General features: G+C 38.3%; 1 protein-coding gene across 3 annotated transcripts in view; it reads left to right on the top strand.

The window, feature by feature from the left end:
* TMEM87A (transmembrane protein 87A) overlaps positions 1 to 19,683 on the top strand; it is a 63,263-nt gene extending 43,580 nt beyond the window's left edge. For 2 of the 3 annotated variants that reach the window (XM_008016903.3, XM_008016905.3), the window contains exons 13-20: positions 255 to 363; positions 1,315 to 1,373; positions 2,180 to 2,283; positions 9,426 to 9,499; positions 9,908 to 9,969; positions 11,165 to 11,220; positions 11,716 to 11,746; positions 17,595 to 19,683. In XM_008016903.3, the coding sequence (XP_008015094.1) occupies positions 255 to 363; positions 1,315 to 1,373; positions 2,180 to 2,283; positions 9,426 to 9,499; positions 9,908 to 9,969; positions 11,165 to 11,220; positions 11,716 to 11,746; positions 17,595 to 17,636 (537 nt within the window). In that variant the 3' untranslated portion in view covers positions 17,637 to 19,683. The remainder of the gene's footprint in view (positions 1 to 254; positions 364 to 1,314; positions 1,374 to 2,179; positions 2,284 to 9,425; positions 9,500 to 9,907; positions 9,970 to 11,164; positions 11,221 to 11,715; positions 11,747 to 17,594) is intronic. The other variant, XM_073012080.1, reaches the window with a different exon arrangement.
* The last annotated feature ends 923 nt before the right edge of the window (positions 19,684 to 20,606 follow it).

Below are 20,606 nucleotides of genomic sequence, written 5' to 3'. Positions count from 1 at the left end.
AGCCGTGATTGTGCCACTGCACTCTAGCGTGGGCTAGACCCTGCCTCACAAAAAAAAAGGAAAAGAAAAGAAAATGACGACTTTCTTATTAATCTTGAGGTGTTTGTGAGATTAAGTGAGAATAAGAGAGCTATAAGGCCTCTGAGAGATCTATAAGTTTATTAGCATGACCCCAGATCCTCAAAGAAACCTGAAAACTAATTGGCTAGCTTACTGTTTTTTCCTGAATGTTGAATTCCTTGACCTGCAAACACATATTTATTAGCCTGACTCAAACAATGAAGCTATTAAAACTTCGGAGGAACATTGTAAAACTCTCTTTGTATCGGCATTTCACCAACACGCTTATTTTGGCAGTGGCAGGTAAGTCTGGGACTGACTTCTTGGAGTTCAAATGTGATCTGTTTAGAATGGAGATTCTTAACCTGAAAGGCCATGGGTAGGCATAGAAAGTTTTGTATATTTCACTTGGAAAAGGATTCTTAGCTCTTGCCAAATTCTCAGAAGGATCTATGGTTTTAAAGAAGTTGAGAACCATTTATTTTTTTGTACAGTAGCTGGAAATCAACCTCGTATTTCAGCTCTTCATTTATCCGTCTTCTATTTGCATTCTTTCTTGAGGCATTCTTTGTCTTGAGGTTAGTTAGCTTAAGTGCCAGAGAGTGCTCCTTTTAGAAGACATTACCACATGTTTGTTTAGTTTTATTAAGTAGTTGTAGAATTTTAGATTAGGGTACATTGCTATTATAGTGCTTTTCCATATGTCAGCAAGCCTATGTAAGAAATTGAGATTAGGTGGACTGTAACCAAACTAGGCTAATTTGCCTACCTCATTACCCTTGTACCAGGAATAGTGAGGTCTGATTTATGATTGGAACTAGCTCTTCTGCTTGTGTTACAGTCGTTTTATCAGCCTTTTTTTTTTTTCATCTGACCAGCCAAAGAAAAATTAGCATTACTATACTAGGGATAAAAGGAGAAAAAAAATGATGTTGATAATGGTGGAAGGAGCTGTATTTCCAATACCTTATTTTCCAACCACGATGGTTACTGATGTGGTAGATGGCAAATAAAATTATTACCAAATTATCCTTTAAATACAGAAAGGATTGGCCAGAGTATGTATCATGAGCCTTGCTGATAGCAGGTATACAGTACATTTGTATTGAATACACTTGTTACAATAACTCATAGAATTGTGATATATTTGGTAGTTTTGGGTGTGTGGGATTCCACTTAACCAGAAATGGGGGAATGTAATTGGGGATGTAAACCAGCATTCATACTCTGACCTGGTTTTTCATTTACCGTTAGCATCTATTGTGTTTATCATCTGGACAACCATGAAGTTCAGAATAGTGACATGTCAGTCGGTGAGTTATAAGCACATTTATGAATAATGTACTGTCTTATAAACAGCTGATGATGATAATGACAGTAGTAAGGTTCTTCTGAGTTACATACCTTATAAAAAATTAGAGCTAGGTCTCTACTCTGAGGGTTGTAATACTTCCCTCCTCCTAAATATTCTGTACTATCATGGTGCTTGGTATAGTAGATAGTTTTTTGTTTATCTGACTGTATTCTCCCAGTTTTGGGAGAGAATTTTGTAAGTTATAACTACAGTATGCTACAACCCAGTCTTACTTTAACTAAAAATCTTAAGAAGTCCAGAGTACTAAATATTAAGTACCATATGTGTAAATAATACTAACCTGAATAGAAGCCACGTCTTTAAGATCTGAGCTCAAACACTGTGGCCAATAGGATTTCTTTAGAAACAGCTAAGGCTCTATTTTGTTAAAAATAAATAAATAAATGAAAATGAAAATTATAAAGTATACCAACCTAATGTAACTTTCCCTTACCCTGTATAAGGTAACTTTCTCTTACCCTGTATAAAACCCTTTCTTAAAGCTTCTCAGAGGGATGACGAAGCTTTGACAAATACTCTGTTCTGTTGATGCATTTTCTTTAACAACAGTAAGCACTACAAGGGCAAAAACTACATTCATTCACTTTGTTTCCCCACCCTTACCACAGTATTAAGCACATAGCAGGCTCTTAGTAAACATAACTTGAATGAACAAATACGTGATTTTTGTTCTATGCCAAAGGCTTTATGAACAAGGGGTTAAGATAAGGTTTATAAATGTTGTACTTCTCCCCCGTATTGTAGGACTGGCGGGAGCTGTGGGTAGACGATGCCATCTGGCGCTTGCTGTTCTCCATGATCCTCTTTGTCATCATGGTTCTCTGGCGACCGTCTGCAAACAACCAGAGGTTCTTGGACTCTTCTGTTTACTCTGCTAACATGAGATGACCATGTCATCAACTAGGGGTGGTGCATTGGGAGACAGTATCAGGGCTGTGTCATATAGTGGAAGGAACACTGGGCCTGGAATCAGAAGAACTGGGTTCCTATCTCAGCTCTCCTCTTAACTTCACGATTTTTGGCATGTGGCCTCTCCACCTCTCTGGCCTTAGTTCCCTTTCTATATAATGAGGGGAAATTAAACCCAGCAACATGAAGTTCCTTTCAGCTCTGACATTTTGTGATAAATACACAGGCATGCTATGGAGATAAATTGCAAGTTTGGTTTCAGACCATCACAATAAAGCAGATACTGAGTTACATGCATTTTTTGTTTTTTCCAGGGCATATCAAAGTTATGTTTACACTATTCTATAGTCTAATGTATGCAATAGCATTATGTCTAAAAAATGTACACACCTTAATTTAAAAACACTTTATTGTTAAAAAAAAAAAGAAAGAAAAAAAATGCTGACACGGGCTGGGCGTGCTGGCTCACGCCTGTAATTCCAGCACTTTGGGAGGCCGAGGCAGTCGGATCACCTGAGGTCAGGAGTTCGAGATCAGCCTGACAACCGTGGTGGAACCCCGTCTCTACTAAAAATACAAACATTAGCTGGGTGTGGAGGTGGACGCCTATAATGCCAGTTACTTGGGCACCTGAGGCAGGAGAATCGCTTAAACCTGGGAGGCAGAGGTTGCAGTGAGCCGAGATCATGCCACTGCACAGCATAAGTGACAGAGCGAGACTCCATCTCAAAAAAAAAAAATGCTGACACACAAAGTGAGCACATTATTGTTAGAAAATGGCACCAATAGACTTCCTTGATGCAGGATTGCCACAAAATCTGGGAAGCACAATAAAATGAAACACCATAAAACCGAGTATGCCTGTAAGTATTTGTATAGTAAACAAGGGAGATAGATATATCATCTATTGTGTCAACTGGGCACAGTGGCTCATGCCTGTAATCCCAGCACTTTGGGAGGCCAAGGTGACATGAATCCAGGAGTTTGAGACCAGCTTGACCAACATGGCAAAACCCCACCTCTAATAAAACTACAAAAATTAACCGAGCATGGCAGTGCATACCTCTAATCCCAGCTCCTCCGGAGGCCGAGGCACAAGAATCGCTTGAACCCGGAAGCGGAGGTTGCAGTGAGGCGAGATGGCGCCACTGCTCTCCAGCCTGGGTGACAGAGTGAGACTCTGTCTCAAAGAAAAAAAAAGATATAATTGTGTCACTTATACTGAGTCTCTCCTGTCTAGTGTCTAGAAGGAAAGAAAACTTCTGTAACCAGCAGCCCAGCTCACTTTGTAATGATAGAAAGGGTAAAACTAAAACTTAGATAACCAGCTTTGAAATTAAAAATCTATGTGTAAATTTGATTTGTCCAACTATAGGCAAATTTCAGACATTTAGGAACTGCCTATCTTTATTTTGTGAATATGCCTTTTTTCCCTCTTTTCCCCCCTCATTTGCATTTAGACGGTTAAGAGTTTATATTGAACACCCATACCACCAAAGAAGGAAAAGGATAACATGGTATAAACGACTAATTTTTTAACCACACTTACCAATGAAAGATTGAGATAGAAAATAGGTGAAATCCTTTTACTCGATGAAAATGGCCTTGCTGTCATTTCAAACTATGCAGTTTATATGTGTTTATCAAAAAAAGTCGAAGAATAGAGAAAAGTCATGAAGGAAAATAAAGGAGATCTGAAATCACACTATTGAGAAAGAACTTTTACATTCTGGAGACGCTTCTTTTATATCCGTCTATTGATCTATTGGTTACTCACTAGGTATACTTGTATTTAAATATTTTCCCTTCCTCAGTCATTAAAAAATTTTTGCATTACCTTCCCTCTTATTTTTTCTCCCCTTTTCTTTTAAAACATTGCCCCCTTTCTCTGTGACTTCAGTGTTAACTGTATATTATAATGTGTCTTTTCCCTGTTCACTTATGGAATCTTCCATTACTCTTGTAACAGTACATTGTGGAGATTCCTTCCAGTGTAACAGGTTTAATTGAACTCATTCATTTTCATGGATAGCATAAATATGGGACATGTGTAGTGCAGTTACATTAACATATTCTCTTATTAATGGGCATTTGGGATATTTCCAGTTTGAGGTGTGTCTGGGTCCTCAAGACCATCCTAATGTTCAGCGATTTACTGGAAGGCCTCATGGGACACAGCATACAGTTATGCTTACAGTTAAGGTGTATTACAGCAAAATGGTCATAGCAGGTCTGTCTGGGGAAATCTGTATTTTCTTTCCTTGTGTTCTCTCTCTCTTCTGAGGAAGTACATCAAGTCAGTTCTTTTCCCCAGCAACAAAAATGTAGTAACACATTGTTTCTGTCCAGGAAAGCCCATTGATGTTCAGCACTCAAGATTTTTATTGAAATGTATTACCTCCTCCCAGCCAAATGTGTGACAGTATGCACAGACTACTGCCAACGAGGGAAACTGATTTGAGCTTTCAGTGTCCAGAGTTTTTACTAGGGCTCAATCACATACTGTCTCTATTGCTGACTTCTAGTTTCCAACCCCTCCTGGCAGTCAGGCTGATACCATTTCCTCTGGAGGTCAGAACTGATATGGCATGGCCCAAAGCCCCTATCATAAACCATACTGTTAGACTGTCAGCCAAAGTCCCCAGGCAAATAAAGACAGGACATTTTATGGGTGTAGAGATAACCTCACATTAGTCAATGAAGGTTAATTTCTCACTACACACTGGCACATGCTCAAGAAATACTTAATGAGTGGGCTTGGATTTGCTAGGTTGAAGGATATGTGTATTTGTAATTTTTAAAGTATTTCCAGGTTATATTCCCGAAAGAAACCTGAAGGAAATTTCATATTTAATAACAATGGTGTGAAAGGGGTTTTTTCTTCCCTCTTTTTATGTCCCATCATTTTATTTAATTTTTGCAGATTTAGTGGATGAGAATTAATATTGTTACTTTTTGTATTTAAGGTTGGATCTTTAGCTTATTTTTTATTGGCTTATTGATCATTGTCTCTGTCCATTTTCTGCTGCTATAACAAAATACCACAGACTGTTTATAATGAACAGAAATTTGTTGGCTAGCAGTGTCAGCATCTGGTGAGGGCCTTTTTACTGGATCGTCACATGACAGAAGGTGGAAGGGCAAAAGGGAGAGCCCACTCCAGAAAACCCTTTATATGACAGCATTAATTCATTCAGGAGAGTGGAGCCCTCATGACCTAAATGCTTTCCATTAGGCCCAACTCCCAACACTGTCACACTGGGAATTAGGTTTCAACATGAGTTTTGGAGGGGACAGACATTCAGACTGTAACAATCACTTATGTATTGATTCGTAGGAATTTATTTATTTTGAGATGGGGTCTCGCTCTGAAGCCAAGGCTGGAGTGTAGTGGAGCAACCTTGGCTCACTACAACCTCCACCTCCTGGGCTCAAATGATCCTCCCACCTCAGCCTCCCGAGTAGCTGGGACCACAGGTGTGCACCACCACACTAGGCTAATCTTTCTATTTTCTGTAGAGATGGGGTTTTGCCATGTGCCCAGGCTTGTTTCAAACTCCTGAGCTCCAGCGATCCACCCACCTTGGCCTCCCAAAACGCTGGGATTACAGGCGTGAGCCACCATACCAGGCCCAATTTGTAGGAATTTCTAATATATTTTGTATGCCAATATTTTGTTTGTTCTAAGTATTGCATATATTTTCTGCCAGTTAATTATCTTTTGATTTTTTAATGCTGTTTTCAATCATACAAAATCTCAGAAATATGGAGTTAGTTTTTCCCTTCAAGGATTGTACATTTTGCATCTTATTTTCGCAAATTCTTATCTAGCCTAAGGTGAGGTCAAAAAATTATTCTCTAATGACTTTTTAAAAATTTCACAATCAGGCCAGGCACGGTGGCTCATGCCTGTAATCCCAGCACTTTGGGAGGCTGAGGCGGCGGGTGGATAACCTGAGGTCAGGAGTTTGAGACCAGCCTGACCAACGTGATGAAACCTTATCTCTACTAAAAATGACAAAAATTAGCTGGACGTGGTGGTGGGCACCTGTCATCCCAGCTACTTGGGAGGCTGAGACAGCAGAATCGCTTGAACCCAGGAGGCAGAGGTTGCAGTGAGCTGAAATCGTGCCATTGCACTCTAGCCTGGGCAACACGAGTGAAACTTCGTCTCAAAAAAAAAAAAAAAAAATCACAATCAAGATGTTCATGCACCAAGAATTACTTGATTCTAGGCTCTCTACTCTCTTGTGTTCTGGTCCTGCGTCAGTAGCACACTGTCTAAATTACCCCAGGCTTCTGATAAATCGTGGTATGTGGAGGGCCTGAACCCTCTGATCATATTTATAAGTTTAGGCTTAGCTGCATACTATCTGGCTCTTTTAAAAATAGCTTTTGGGCTGGGCGCAGTGGCTCACGCCTATAATCCCAGCACTTTGGGAGGCCGAAGCGGGAGGATCACCTGAGGTCGGGAGTTCGAGACCAGTCTGACCAACTAGAGAAACCCCGTCTCTACTAAAAGTACCAAATTAGTTGGGTGTGATGGCGCATGCCTGTAATTCCATCTATTTGGGAGAGTGAGGCAGGAGAATTGCTTGAACCCGGGAAGGGGAGGTTGCAGTGAACTGAGATCGCGCCATTGCACTCTAGCCTGGGCAACAAGAGTGAAACTCCTCCTCAAAAAAAAAAAAAAAAAAAAGCCTTTGGCCAGGTGTGATGGCTCACACCTGTCATTCCAGCACTTTGGGAGGCCGGGCTGGGAGGATTGCTTGAACCCAGGAGTTTGAGACCAGCCCTGGCAATATAGCAAGATCCCATTTCTACAAAAAAAAAAAATTGTTTTAAGTTAGCTGGGCATGGTAGTGTGTGCCTGTAATCCCAGCTACTAGGGAGGCTGAGTTGGGAGGATCACTGGAACCTGGGATGTTGAGGCTGCAATGAGCCATGGTCATACCACTGCACTCCAGCCTGGGCAACAGAGCAAGACCCTGTCTCAAAAAAATTTTTGAAAAGCCTTTGGTGTTAAATTTTTGCCCTTTACTTAAAAAATTTTTTTATTTTGAATGGGGTCTTGCTATGTTGCCTAGGCTAGACTCAAACTTCTGGGCTCAAGGGATCCTCCTACCTCAGCAGCCTCAGTAGCTGAGACTAATGGTACATGTCACTACACTCAGCTTTTGGTTTTTAATAAAAAAAATTTAGGTTAATTCTAGGAAAACCTATTAAGATTTTGATTGGAACTTAATTGAATTAATGAATTAGGGAGATTATATTTTTTTGACAATTCCTTGACTATGGCATCTCTCCATTTTTTAGTCCTTGAATTATGTTTTGTAACTTCTGATTTAAATTTTTGTGGCTCTTATGAATGCAACCTTTAAAAATATGTACAGCTTTTCCAAATATGTAGGATGCTGTTGCCTCCCCCACTCACCTGTCTCTGTCTCTGTCTCCTTTCTTTCTTTTCTTGATGGAGTCTTGCTCTGTCGCCCAGGCTGGAGTGCAGTGGTACAGTCTTGGCTCACTGCAACTTTTGCTCCCCGGGGTCAAGGGATTCTCCTGCTTCAGCCTCCTGAGTAGCTGGGATTACAGGCACCTGCCACCATGCCCAGCTAATTTTTGTCCTTTTATTAGAGACGGAGATTCACCATGTAGGCCAGGCTGGTCTCAAACTCCTGACCTCAAGTGATCCATCCTCCTCAGCTTCCCAAAGTGCTGGGATTACAGGCGTGAGCCACCATGCCCAGTTTGCTTTTTTAATGTATATCATACCCAGCAACCCTCCTGTTACGTTGTTAGTTCTGATAATTTCCACATTTTCTTTTCAGATAGATTTTTGTCTAAAGTAATCATTACATGCTTCTTTCTTGCCAAATAATCTCCCTGCCTCAATGTTGATTCTTATATTACTAGCTTGGCTAAGCCCTCCTGTATAATATTGAATAGAGTCAATGACAGTGGGCCCTCTCATCTTACTCTGACATTAAATGCTTCTCAAATATCATCAACTATGATATTTACCATGGAATTTGTTACCCATTAACAAGTTATAGATACTCCCTTCTATTCCTAGTTTATTAAGAATTTTTATCATGAAAGGGAGTTTTAAAAGCAAGGTAGAATGAAAATGGTAATAAAATGGGAAATAATAGAGTGAGGTCAAAGCTAAAGCATTCAGCCGGGCGTGGTGGCTCATGCCTGTAATCCCAGCACTTTGGGAGACTGAGGCAGGCAGATCATGAGGTCAGGAGATCGAGACCATCCTGGCTAACACGGTGAAACCCCGTCTCTACTAAAAATACAAAAAAATTAGCCAGGTGTGGTGGCAGGCACCTGTAGTCCCAGCTAATCAGGAAGCTGAGGCAGGAGAATGACGTGAACCCAGGAGGCGGAGCTTGCAGTGAGCCGAGATCATGTCACTGCACTCCAGCCTGGGCAACAGAGCAAGACTCCGTCTCAAATGAATAAATAAATAAAAGCTAAAGCATTCTAGGAATTACATGTCTGGGAGCTGCTTTGCTGAATCTCTTGGAAGTTGTTAAGGAAAGGCATCTGAGATACACCAGATCAGACCTTCATTTTCTGAGCTTCCCACTTGTAGGCTGAAATTTTAAATTACCTGGAATAGGCCTGCCTTCTCTTAACTCCCAATTTGAAGGCTGCGATTTTAAATTAGATGAGAATTTACCTATTCTATTTGATACATATCCTTATGAATGAACATTTGTTGACTGCCTACTAAATGACACCGGTATTGTTCTAAAAGTAATGACTGACTTTTACACCTCTATTAGTTGTGTTCTACTATCCCCTTATTTACAGATGAGGAAACTGGGTACAGAGAGATTAAGTAACTAGTGTAATGTCACAGGTAGTATTCAGCTGAGCCTGCACTCATAAATGTGATACTGTCCTGCTTCTCCCTTGCTATTATAGGCAATTAAGAGCTTTCTGAAGGGGAAGAAATTTTATTATTAAACTGATTTAATGAATTACTATAATTGCAGTTTCAATAATTAGTTTTGTAAAATGCAACTGGTATAGCAGCTTTTGAAGTTTTCTAATTTTTTCCTTGTGTTAGGTTTGCCTTTTCACCATTGTCTGAGGAAGAGGAGGAAGATGAACAAAAGGAACCTATGCTGAAAGAAAGCTTTGGTAGTCATAAAATTCACCTCTTATTAGTACTTTAAATATTCTTTTTCTATAAATACATTGTTTATCATTTTGTAACTATGTTGTTCCTCTATTTGGTATGGGATGAAGTTAGGGTAAAGAAAATAAGGGTGTGAATCTTAAGATGAAGCCATGGTAAATTCAGTAAGTAATTGCACATTAAGTATCCATTTTACTTGCTAGAAGTGAGCTAAAAATTTTGTTTTGAACTTCCCAGCATACATGTAAAGATGGAGAAACATCTGTTGTATACTTCACAAGTATTAGAAAGCTTAAACTAACCTTGGGGCTTTTAATTTAAAAAAAGAAAAAAAAGGTTGTGAATCCATTTTGCCATCGTTGTCGGTCTGTTCACAAAGTTAACCAGTGTACATTTATTTTCTTCTACAGAGGGAATGAAAATGAGAAGTACCAAACAAGAACCCAATGGAAATAGTAAAGTTAACAAAGCAGTAAGTATGACTTTTCCATTCGTCTTCGTTCTTTGCCCCATCTTCCAACCCTCAGTAGAACTACTAGAAGAAAACAGAAGGCAAGTTCATGACATTGGTCTTGGCAATGATTTTTTTTGTATATGATCCCAAAAGCACAGGGAACAAAGCAAAAATAGAGAAGTGAGAGTACATCAAACTATAAAGCTTCTGCACAGCAAAGGAAACAAAGTGAAAAGGCAACCTACAGAATGGGAGAAAACATTTGCAAACGTTGCATCTGTTAAGGGGTTAATATCCAATTTATATAAGGAACTTAGTAGCAAGAAAACGAATAGCCCAGTTTAAAAATGGGCAGTGAACCTGAATATACATTTCTTAATATAAGACTACAAATGGCCAACAAGTATATGAAAAAATTTTCGTCATTACTAATCCTCAGGGAAATGCAAATGAAAACTACAATGAGATAACACCTCACACCTGTTTGAATGGCATTTATCAAAATGAAGAAATAACAAGTGTTGGCAAGGACATGGAAAAAAGGGAACCCTTGCACACTGTTGATAGGAATGTGAGTTAGTATAGCCATTATGGAAAATAGTATGGAGGTTCCTCAAAATTAAAAATAGAACTACCTTATGATCCAGCATTCATATCACTGGGTATATACCGAAATGAAATGAAATCAGTATGTCAAAGAGATACTTGCACTGTCATGTTCATTGCAGCATTAATCACAGTAGCCAAGATACAGAATCACCCTGCATGTCCATCAGTAGATGAATGGATAAGGAAAAGGTGGTGTATTTCAATATACAGTGGAATACTATTTAGACTCAGAAGAGAAGGAAATCTTGTCATTCACAACAGTGTGAAGAAGCCTGGAAGATATTATGTGAAATAAAATAAGCCAGGCACAGAAAGACAAATACCACATGATCTCACTTACGTCGGATCTAAAAAAGTTGAATTCCTAGAAGCAGAGGATTGAGTGGTGGTTACCAGGGGCTGTGGGAGAACTGGGGAGATGTTGGTCAAAGGGATTTTTTAAAATGTTTTTAAAAATTAAAATATTTGACTTTTCTGTCAGCAGTCCCATTTGTGAATGTACTGCTACAGAATTACGAAAGACAAGATTTAAGACCTTTATGTCCTTACTTGAGATGTATTATGTGGTGCATTTTAGTAACGAGTGGTATTTGTATGTTCCCAGCAGGAAGATGATTTGAAGTGGGTAGAAGAGAATGTTCCTTCTTCTGTGACAGATGTGTAAGTTTTTGAATGATTACCACAAGAATCCTATTTCAAAGTTAGTACTACTTTGTTGTTATTTTAAATGAGCAAGTTATGCTCATGAAAATACAAGATACTGAAAAATAATTAAAAGAATAGGAATAATCTGCAAACAAAATTAATTGGGTTTATTCATTCAGATGACATTTCTGCTTAGAAAGATTTAGCTATGTAGTAGATCTTAAAATGAATGGGATACTCCTTTTGAAATTTTTTAGTTCCTTTCCAGGGCTATAATTTTAATGAAACATTGGTCCTGTCGCGTTGCAAAATACGTTTTTTTTTTCTGTACAATTTCTGTAACTGTTGCTTATTGTATTTGCTGTCTATTTTCCCTACAAGGGCCATTAATAAAATGCAAATCTTAGATAATTATAAAAAAGCTTTAAATTGTATTATTCCAATGTCTTTTATGAACCATTTATGGCTTTATTTTACATTGCTCAATTCAGTATTTCTCTCTCTCTGCAGAGCACTTCCAGCCCTTCTGGATTCAGACGAGGTTGGTACTCAATTCACATGCATAAATTGTGTATATGGTGACTAAATAGAAAGTCATGAATCGTCTGTTCATGGAGATTCTCTTTATTTGACTCAGTAGTGGCCTGAAAACTGTAGTTTATATAGTTGAAATGGATAAGAATAGAAATACTAATAGAGTTCAAACATTCAAGAATCTTTCCTTTCTTTGCATCTGTCTATGCATGTTTCACTTTTCAAAGTTGCACGGTCAGACCTGAGAGTGTTTTTAAATTGGATAGTAAGTACAGTACTCTCCACCGTCTAGTTCTTTTGTCTGTAAGAAATGCAAATTTAACCCTAATCTAATATTTGCAAAAATAATAAGGAAAAATATTGAGAAAGGAATATAGTAGACCAAAACAAAATCTAAATTGTTACCTACTATTTAATAATATTTATGTCACTACCTCCTTCAGATAGTAAGGATTATAATTAGTACCTCTAATATTTATGTTTTTAATCTTTTACTTTGCCTCCATACAGTTAATCTAGAAGACTTCACATGAAGTCTTATGTTAGGATTGTGGGCCAGGTATAGTGGCTCATGCCTGTAATCCCAGCACTTTGGAAGGCCAAGGCAGGAGGATCACTTTAGGTCAGGAGCTTGACACCAGCCTGGGCAACATGGTGAAACCCCATCTCTACAAAACATACAAAAATTAGCCAGAGATGGTGGCATACACCTGTAGTCTCAGCTACTTGGGAGGTGAAGTGGGAGGATCGCTTGAGCCCTGGAGGCAGAGGTTGCAGTGAGCTGAGATCATGCCACTCCAACCTGGACAAAAGAGTGAGACCCCATCTCAAAGAAAAAAAAAAGAGAGAGAGAATTGTGGCCTGAGTTCATGGAAACTAGTTCTGGACATGTTCTGAATATTAGGTCATTATAGAGTTTTTGTTCGTTTGTTTTTGTTTTTTTTTTCCAGGAAGACTTTTGGAAGCATCTTGTCTGATTCTGATTCATTGTGTTGAATTGGCTGCTAAAAATGATTTATTCATTTCTCATTGACGTGATATTTGACACAGCATGTACAGTATCAAATTCCTTAGCTGTTCTATGCATTGAAATAATTGAGAACTCTACTATTCAGATTTGAAGCTATCTGCCAAACACTTTGCTTTCTGCGGTATATTCTGCTGTTCCCACATCTCCCTCTTGAGGTCTTCCTCTGCTAATTATTTGCCTTTAGGGCTTCCCTTTGACTTCAGCTCTCCATGAGCTGCTATAAGCAGAGAAGGCTGATTAAGTGAAACCTGATTGTGCCCTTCATGGGAATGCAAGTTTGCTATAGTAATTTGGTGGCACTGAGTTCAGCCATCTGTTCATATTTTCCTCTGTGAAAACACTGTGCAAGAGTTTGCAAGTATACATAAGGCTTTTTGTGGCAAGAAAACATAATGATATCTACCCTCTTAACAATTCCTTCAGTGTACATTACAGTATTTTTACGTATAAGCACAATGTTGTACAGCAGATCTCTAGAACATTTTCATCTCGTTTAACTGAAATTTTATGCCTGTTGAATAGCAACTCTTCCTTTCTCCCTCCCTCAGCCCCTGGCATCCACCATTCTACTTTCTGCCTTTGAGTTCTATTTTAGATAACTCATAGAAGTGGAATCATGCAGTATTTGTCCTCCTGTGGCTTACTTATTTCACTTAGCATAATGTCTTCAAGATTTATCTAAGTTGTAGCACGTGTCAGAATTTCCTTCCTTTTTAAGGCTGACAAGTGTTCCATTGTATATATGTAACATGTTATCTTCATCCATTTATCTGTCAGTGGACGCTTGGGTTATTTCTATACCTTGGCTATTGTGAATAATGTTTCAGTGAACATGGGAGTGCACATTTCCCTTTGAGATCCTGCTTCATTTCTTTTAGGTATATATGCAGAAGTGGGATTACTGGGTTATATGGTAGTTGTTTTTTTTTAAGTTGTTTGAGCAGCTTTCATACTGTTTTCCATAGTGATTGCACCATTTTACATTTCCACCAGCGAGGCACAGGGGTTCCAATTTCTTTCTTCGCCAATTATTTTTTCTTTTTTGATAATGGCCATCCTAACAGGTGTGAGGTGACACCTTGTGGTTTTGGTTTGTATTTCTCTGATGATTAGTGATGATGAGCATTTTTTAATATATCTGTCAGCCATTTGGAAGCCCTCTTTTGAGAAATGTCTCTTCCAGTCCCTGTCCCAGTTTTTAATCAGGTTAGTTGATTTTTTTTGCTATTGAATTGTAGGGGTTTCTTATATATTTTGGATATTAATCCTTATCAGAAACAGTCCTATGCCACATTTCAGTCAGCAGCAGACCACATATATGCCAGTGGTCCCATGAAATAATACTGTATTTTTATTGTACCTTTTCAATGTTTGGATATCTTTAGGTACCCAAATACTTACCATTGTATTCCAGTTGCCTTTGGTATTCAGTACAGTAACATGCTGTATAGGTTTTTAGCCTAGAGCAATAGGTTTATACCATATAGCCGAGGTATGTAGTAGGCTATATAATATCTAGATTTGTGTAAGTATATTGTGTGAAGTTCACACAACTATGAAATTGCCTAATGACACAGTTCTTAGAATGTACCCCTGTCATTAAGTGATTCATGACTGTATGTGGTATGCAAATATTTTCTCCAATTCTTTAGGTTGCCTTTCGTTCTATTGTGTACTTCCCTTGCTCTGCAGAAGCTTTTTAGTTTGATGTAGTCCCATTGGTCTGTTTTGCTCTTGTTGTTTTGTGCTTTTGGTGTCATAGCCAAGAAATCACTGCCAAGACCAATTTCAAGAAACTTAGGTTATCTTCTAGGATTTTTGTGGTTTACAGATCTTATGTCTAATTCTTTCATCTATTTTGACTTGGCTAAGTCTTTAATCTATTTTGAATTGATTTTTGTGTATCATGAAGATGAGTTACTTTCATTCTTTCTCATGTGAATATCTAGTTTTTCCAGCACCATTTGTTGAGGAAACTATCAGTTTCCCCACTGTGCAGTGTTGTCTCTCTTTTTGAAGATCAGTTGACCATATATGTGTAGTTTTATTTCTGGGCTTTCTATTTTGTTCTACTTGGTCATAGTGTATGATTCTTTTAATGTGCCGTTGAATTCTGTTTTCCAGTGTTTTGTTGAAGATTTTTGCATCTGTGCTCATCAGGGATATTGGCCTGTCATTTTCTCTTCTTGTCATGTCTTTGGCTTTGGCATTAGGGTAATGCTGGCCTCATAGAATAAGTTTGGAAGATCCTTCCAAATACATTTTTTCCTCTTGAATTTTTTTGAAAGAGTTTAAGAAGGATTAGCGTTACTTTGTCTTTAAATACTTGGTAGGACTCAACTAAAGAAGCCATCTGGTCCTGGGCTGCTTTTTTGTTGGGGTGTTTTTCATTACTGATGGAATCTTCTTTCTTGTTGTAGGTCTTACCAGGTTGTGTTTTTTCTTCCCCCCTCCTTCCCCCTCAGATTTTCTGTTCTTGGTGATTCAGTCTTGGTAGGTTGTATACTTCTAGGAACTATATATTTTGCTCTAGGTTATCCAATTTGGTGGCATATTTTTAAAAATGTTTTGTATATTTTTGTTGAAATTCTTACTTTGTTCATGCATTGTTCTCCTGAGTTTGTTGAAATCTTCATGATAGTTATGTTGCATTCTCTTTCAAATAATTCCTATACCTCTGTTTCATCGGGGTTGGTTTCCAGAGATTTATCTTCTTCCTTTGTTTGGGCCATGTTTCCCTGATTCTCCATTTTCCTTAATTCTTTGTGTTGGTTTCAGTGCATTAGAAAAAAACAGTTACCTTTCCAGTGTTCATGGACTGGCATTGTACAGGAGAACACCCTCACCAATCATCCTGCATGGAGATTCTGAGGACCTCTCTAACCTACTCTGTATTATATCTTTTCTGGACTTCTGCATATATATTCCCAATCAGAGGGATTTGCTGGGTTTTTCCCTCCCCAGGAATTTATAATCTCTTGCTCCCTTTTGTGTTCAACTGCTGTATCATGGGTCTCCTGGAGCCAGTGGCATAGCCCAGCTCTTTTTTATTTATACTGACCCCAGGCACCTAAAGTATACTGGTCCCATCTGTGCTTCAAACCATTCCCTACAGAAACTATTCCCTCAGGTAACCTCTTACAAAGTTGGAACATTTTCACAGTCCAACTCTCCTCCCTAGGGAAAAGCTGGGATTTGGGGATGTTGGGGATTCTACCTGCTTACTCTGCACTGAGCTGGGGGAGGGGCTATAGTGAGTTCATACTTGCTAGTCCAAACTTCCACTTTTGATTTCAGCAACTTCCAACCTGGGCCCTTTGTTGTTAGCTCTCGGATTCAGGCATGACAGAAAACAGTCTCTTGTGCAGGTTCCAGAAAAGTCAGAATGTTGGGTGTACATTCCAGTCATTTCCTTCCCTCTCCAAAAAGAAGCTGGGAGCTGAGGGTTTCCACCCTATCATGTGGTACTGTACTGGGTCCATGGGAAGGGAAGAATTATGGCAAGAGGGTGCCTCAGATTTTTCTGCTGACTTTGATACAGCTGTTTTCATGCTTTCCGATAGTGCAGAAGACCCTCAGCTGGTTTCTGGATTTCTCACAAAGGGAATTTTTCCATGTGTTACTGAATCAGTGTGTCTGCAGGGGGAAGGAGGGTCCAGGACTTCCTATTCTGTCATCTTGCTGACATCACTTTCTCCAAGGCCTTTTTTTCACTTAAAACTGAAAAAGAACTTAAATGAATTACAGGAGAAACAATTTACATGATGGACCAGGAATCAAAATGGCATAAGGCTCTTCAGCATCATCTTTGGAAGCCAGAACAAAGCCTTTGAATTATTTTCAACCTAGAATTTTGTACTCAACTAAACTATCATTATGAGGGTAAAATAAAGATGTTTCCAGCCACACAAGAAGTAAAATAATTGATGTCCTATATGCAGTTTCTGAGGAAAGCAGTAGAAAATGTTCTCCACAAAAATGAGGAAGCTAAGAAAAAGACTTGGGATCTAGGAAATAAAGGGTCCAACACAGACAAGAAAAATTCCCAGTATGATGTAAGAAATTCTCAGGTTGGCAGCTGGGCAACAGGCTTGGATGGAGTAGAGAACAGAGAGCATCGGAAAGGATATTTTTAAGAAAAAGGGAAACATCTATAGATTATCTGATGTGATTGATTATATTCAAAAAGGATTTGTAGTTCTGTCAGTTTGTGATACAACAGTGAGAGGTACTTAGCAAATGAAGCAGAAGAAAAATGAAAATTAACTCTAAGGTATAAAATTGCCTAAGAAGGGCAATTTAATGGTAGTGCATTAATTATTTTAATTGAAATGGGATACTGTAAATACTATATTAAATGTAATTTTATTTTTTATATGATTTTTAAAAATTGTAGTAAAAAACACCTAAGAAATCTACTCTGCTAACCATTCTAAAGTGCAAAGTGTTAACTATGTGCACATCTTTGCCCTCATCCTTCACTGGGTCTTCAAGTTAAATTCCTGAATTAGAGGAAGTACACATTTTTATTAAAGCGTAATCTTATGTAAATATTTGTTTAGTCATCTTAACTGACTCTATACATTTCCTTCTGAGTGCTGATTTGCTGTCCAGAAGCCTAGAGCTTTTGATTTAGTTGTTCTTGGGTGAGGTCTGGACATCTGTAGGTTCAAAATCTTCATAAATGTTTAGGAACCATTTCTCTAAACATTTAATTAACATAAACAAGTACTCGTGGAAGATGTTTGCTTGGATAGTCTATATAGAAGATATTTGGAATATAGATCAGTTTAACCTAATATACTTAAACCTTTTTTGTCCCTAGGAACGAATGATCACACACTTTGAAAGGTCCAAAATGGAGTAAGGAATGGGAAGATTTGCAGTTAAAGATGGCTCCTATCAGGGAAGAGATCAGCATCTGTGTCAGTCTTCTGTACGGCTCCATGGGATTAAAGGAAGCAATGACATCCTGATCTGTTCCTTGATCTTTGGGCATTGGAGTTGGCAAGAGGTGTCAGAACAAAGAGAACATCTTACTGAAAACAAGTTCATAAGATGAGAAAAATCTGCAAGCTTCATATTTACAACACTGATGCCCCCTTTCCTCCCAGACTCTGACTGGATGTTCATGCAACTTAAATGTGTTGTTCCTGAACTTTCTGTAATGTTTCATTTTTTTAATCTGACAAACTAAAAAGTTTAACGTCTTCTAAAGGACTGTCATCAACACCATAATATGTAATCTCCAGGAGCAACTGCCTGTAATTTTTATTTATTTAGGGAGTTACATAGGTGATGGGGGAAATTGTTAACTACCTTTAATTTTCCTGGGAAGTCAAGGTTACATCTCGCAGACGTTGTTTTGAGAAAAAAGGGCCCTTCTGAGTTAAGGAGCCATAATTCTGTGAGTGATCAAAAGAAAGAAAAAAGAAACTGTTACAGTATGATTCAGATCATTTAAAAAAGCAAAATCAAGTGCAATTTTGTTTACAAATGGTGTATATTAAAGATTTTTCTATTTCAGATGTACTTTAAAGAGAAATATTAGCTAAACTCTTTTGACATCTGCTATTGTGACACATCCCATTGCTGGCAATGTGGTGCACACTCCGAAACTTTTAACTACTGTTTTGTAAGCCTCCAAGGGTGGCATTGCAGGGTCCTAGGCAATGTTTTGCTTGCCTTTATGCAGAGAGGTGCTCCAAGTGCTGTGATTGAGTACCATGCTAGAGGAACTGTAATGCTTCAGAAGTGGTAGCTTATACAAAGGAAACAGGTCCTGCTGGCTTAATTTAAACAGTTATTGCATGAAGTAATGTGGAGGCCCTGGACTGCTGCTCATTCTTTAGGATGGACTGTTCTGGTATCTGGTATTGGTTTAGAGCCTGTTTATAAGGGACATCACAAGGTGATGGGATTCATTTGAAGCACTCTATTTCTGTTTTAATGGTTTTATCCAATTTTGCCTTCCCAAGATTTTTGTTCTACATAAAAAGTTCATGCCACTTTTTAATATAAAAAAATTTAACAAAATTAATGTATTTTTCTCATTTTTGTCAAACTTTTTCTGAAGACCCTTTCTCTCAAACTCATGAAACATTTCCTTCCATGGCTTTTATTCTAGATTATCTTATTTTCTGTTAAAACCAATGACCACATGACCACAATCTTCATTAACTCATACTGCAGTGAAAGTGTTAACCCTTAGGTAGTTTCTCTATAACTCTTTGCTATGGTGATTTTAAAAAAAGTTTCCTGGGAAGTATCTCTGAGGAACTGCAGTCTGAAGAACTGACTATATTCTCATGCTAATTCATTAGCCAAAGGCTGGTGGTATTGTTGCATGCTGCTATTGCATATTAAAACTTAGCAGATGAATAATAGTTGTAATGCAGCAAGATAGTTGGTCAAATTATTTTTTTAGGCTGGTTTGATGTTGACTTGAGACTAGGGAAAAAAAAAAAAAAACCCTTGTGTTAAGCAGGAGTGTATAGTACAAATTCTATAGCTTGGGCCCTGATAATTCTGCTTACAGCTTTCTGTATTACTGGGAGTGGATATAGTGTGTCATTTCTTAGGACAGGTTCAGAAGAAATTTATAGCTTTACACTAATCTGTAAAACAATATAAACCTTAGGGTTTGGGGCCTGAACAAAAAGGTACTAGACCTTCTTCCAGCACAACAGCTGGTAATTCTAAATTTTTAAGAAGGTGATCAGCTTCTATGGTGAAAATCAGCTGTAACACAGGATTTGTTTAGCAATTTTTGTGTTTATGACTACTTGAAAGTGTACTTTCACTTGATTATCAGAACAGCATTTGTTAAGATGGGACAAGTATTCCTAGTTTACATATGAAGAAATTGATACTGTGTAAAAATAAAATGACCAGGACCAGTTTTTTTGGCTTCATGTCAGACTTACCCTTTTTCTTTTACATTTTTGCTTTAAACCCAAATGCTTAATTTTTTGACCTATCTGATGTTTTCCTAGGGGGAAATTACCAGATATAGATCATTCTTGCAGCTCAAACTAAGTTTCGTTGTTTTTTAAGTCTTCAAGGGGAATACTAAGGTAACCTCAGACAGTACAGGTCCAGGGTCCTGTAGGAGGAAGAGCCATGACACCTTCCTAAAAGGAATATTAGGATGTAAGACACAACTTGGGAAAGTTGAATTGGTAGGAATGTGATCATCAAATTAAAAGGAGGCTTATATCACTCACTTCCAAGAGTTAGTGAATCATCTGTTGCCTAAACTCTTGCTACTCAAAATGTGATCCAGGGACAAGCAACATCTGGGAGATTTTTGATGCTCAATTGAGGGTCTTACTCTGGTCCTACTGAATCAAAAGAGGCATTTTAACACTGTCTCTAGGTGATTTGTATGCACATTAAATTTGAAAAGCATTGGCCTCAAATGGTTCTCAGGGTGATTTTGCCTTCCAGAGGACATACAGCAAAGAGACATTTTTATACCTCTGTAGGGAAGATACTGGCATCTGGTGGGTGGAGGTTAAGGATACTGTTAAACACCTTACATTGCACAGAACATGCCCCCTCCCCCAACAAGAAATTATCCTGTCCTAAAGGTGGGTAGTGCTACCACTGAACAACCCTGAGATGGTGGTTCTCAAGCTTTTAAATGCATGGACTCACCTTGGGGTTTATTAAAACATAGATTACTGTTCCTTCCAGAGTTTCAGATTCAGGAGAACTGGAATGGGCCTGAAACTTTGCATTTCTAACAAGTTCACAGGTGCTGCTGCTACTGCTGTTGTTGCTGGTCTAGAACAACCATGAAAGCATAAAGGTAAGGTGCTTGTACTAATTGGGA

This window comes from Chlorocebus sabaeus, chromosome 26, assembly GCF_047675955.1.
Source record: "Chlorocebus sabaeus isolate Y175 chromosome 26, mChlSab1.0.hap1, whole genome shotgun sequence".
Lineage (NCBI taxonomy): Eukaryota > Metazoa > Chordata > Mammalia > Primates > Cercopithecidae > Chlorocebus > Chlorocebus sabaeus.
The sequence above is the reverse complement of the archived record's forward strand: the minus strand, read 5'-3'. Positions and strand labels throughout refer to the sequence as shown.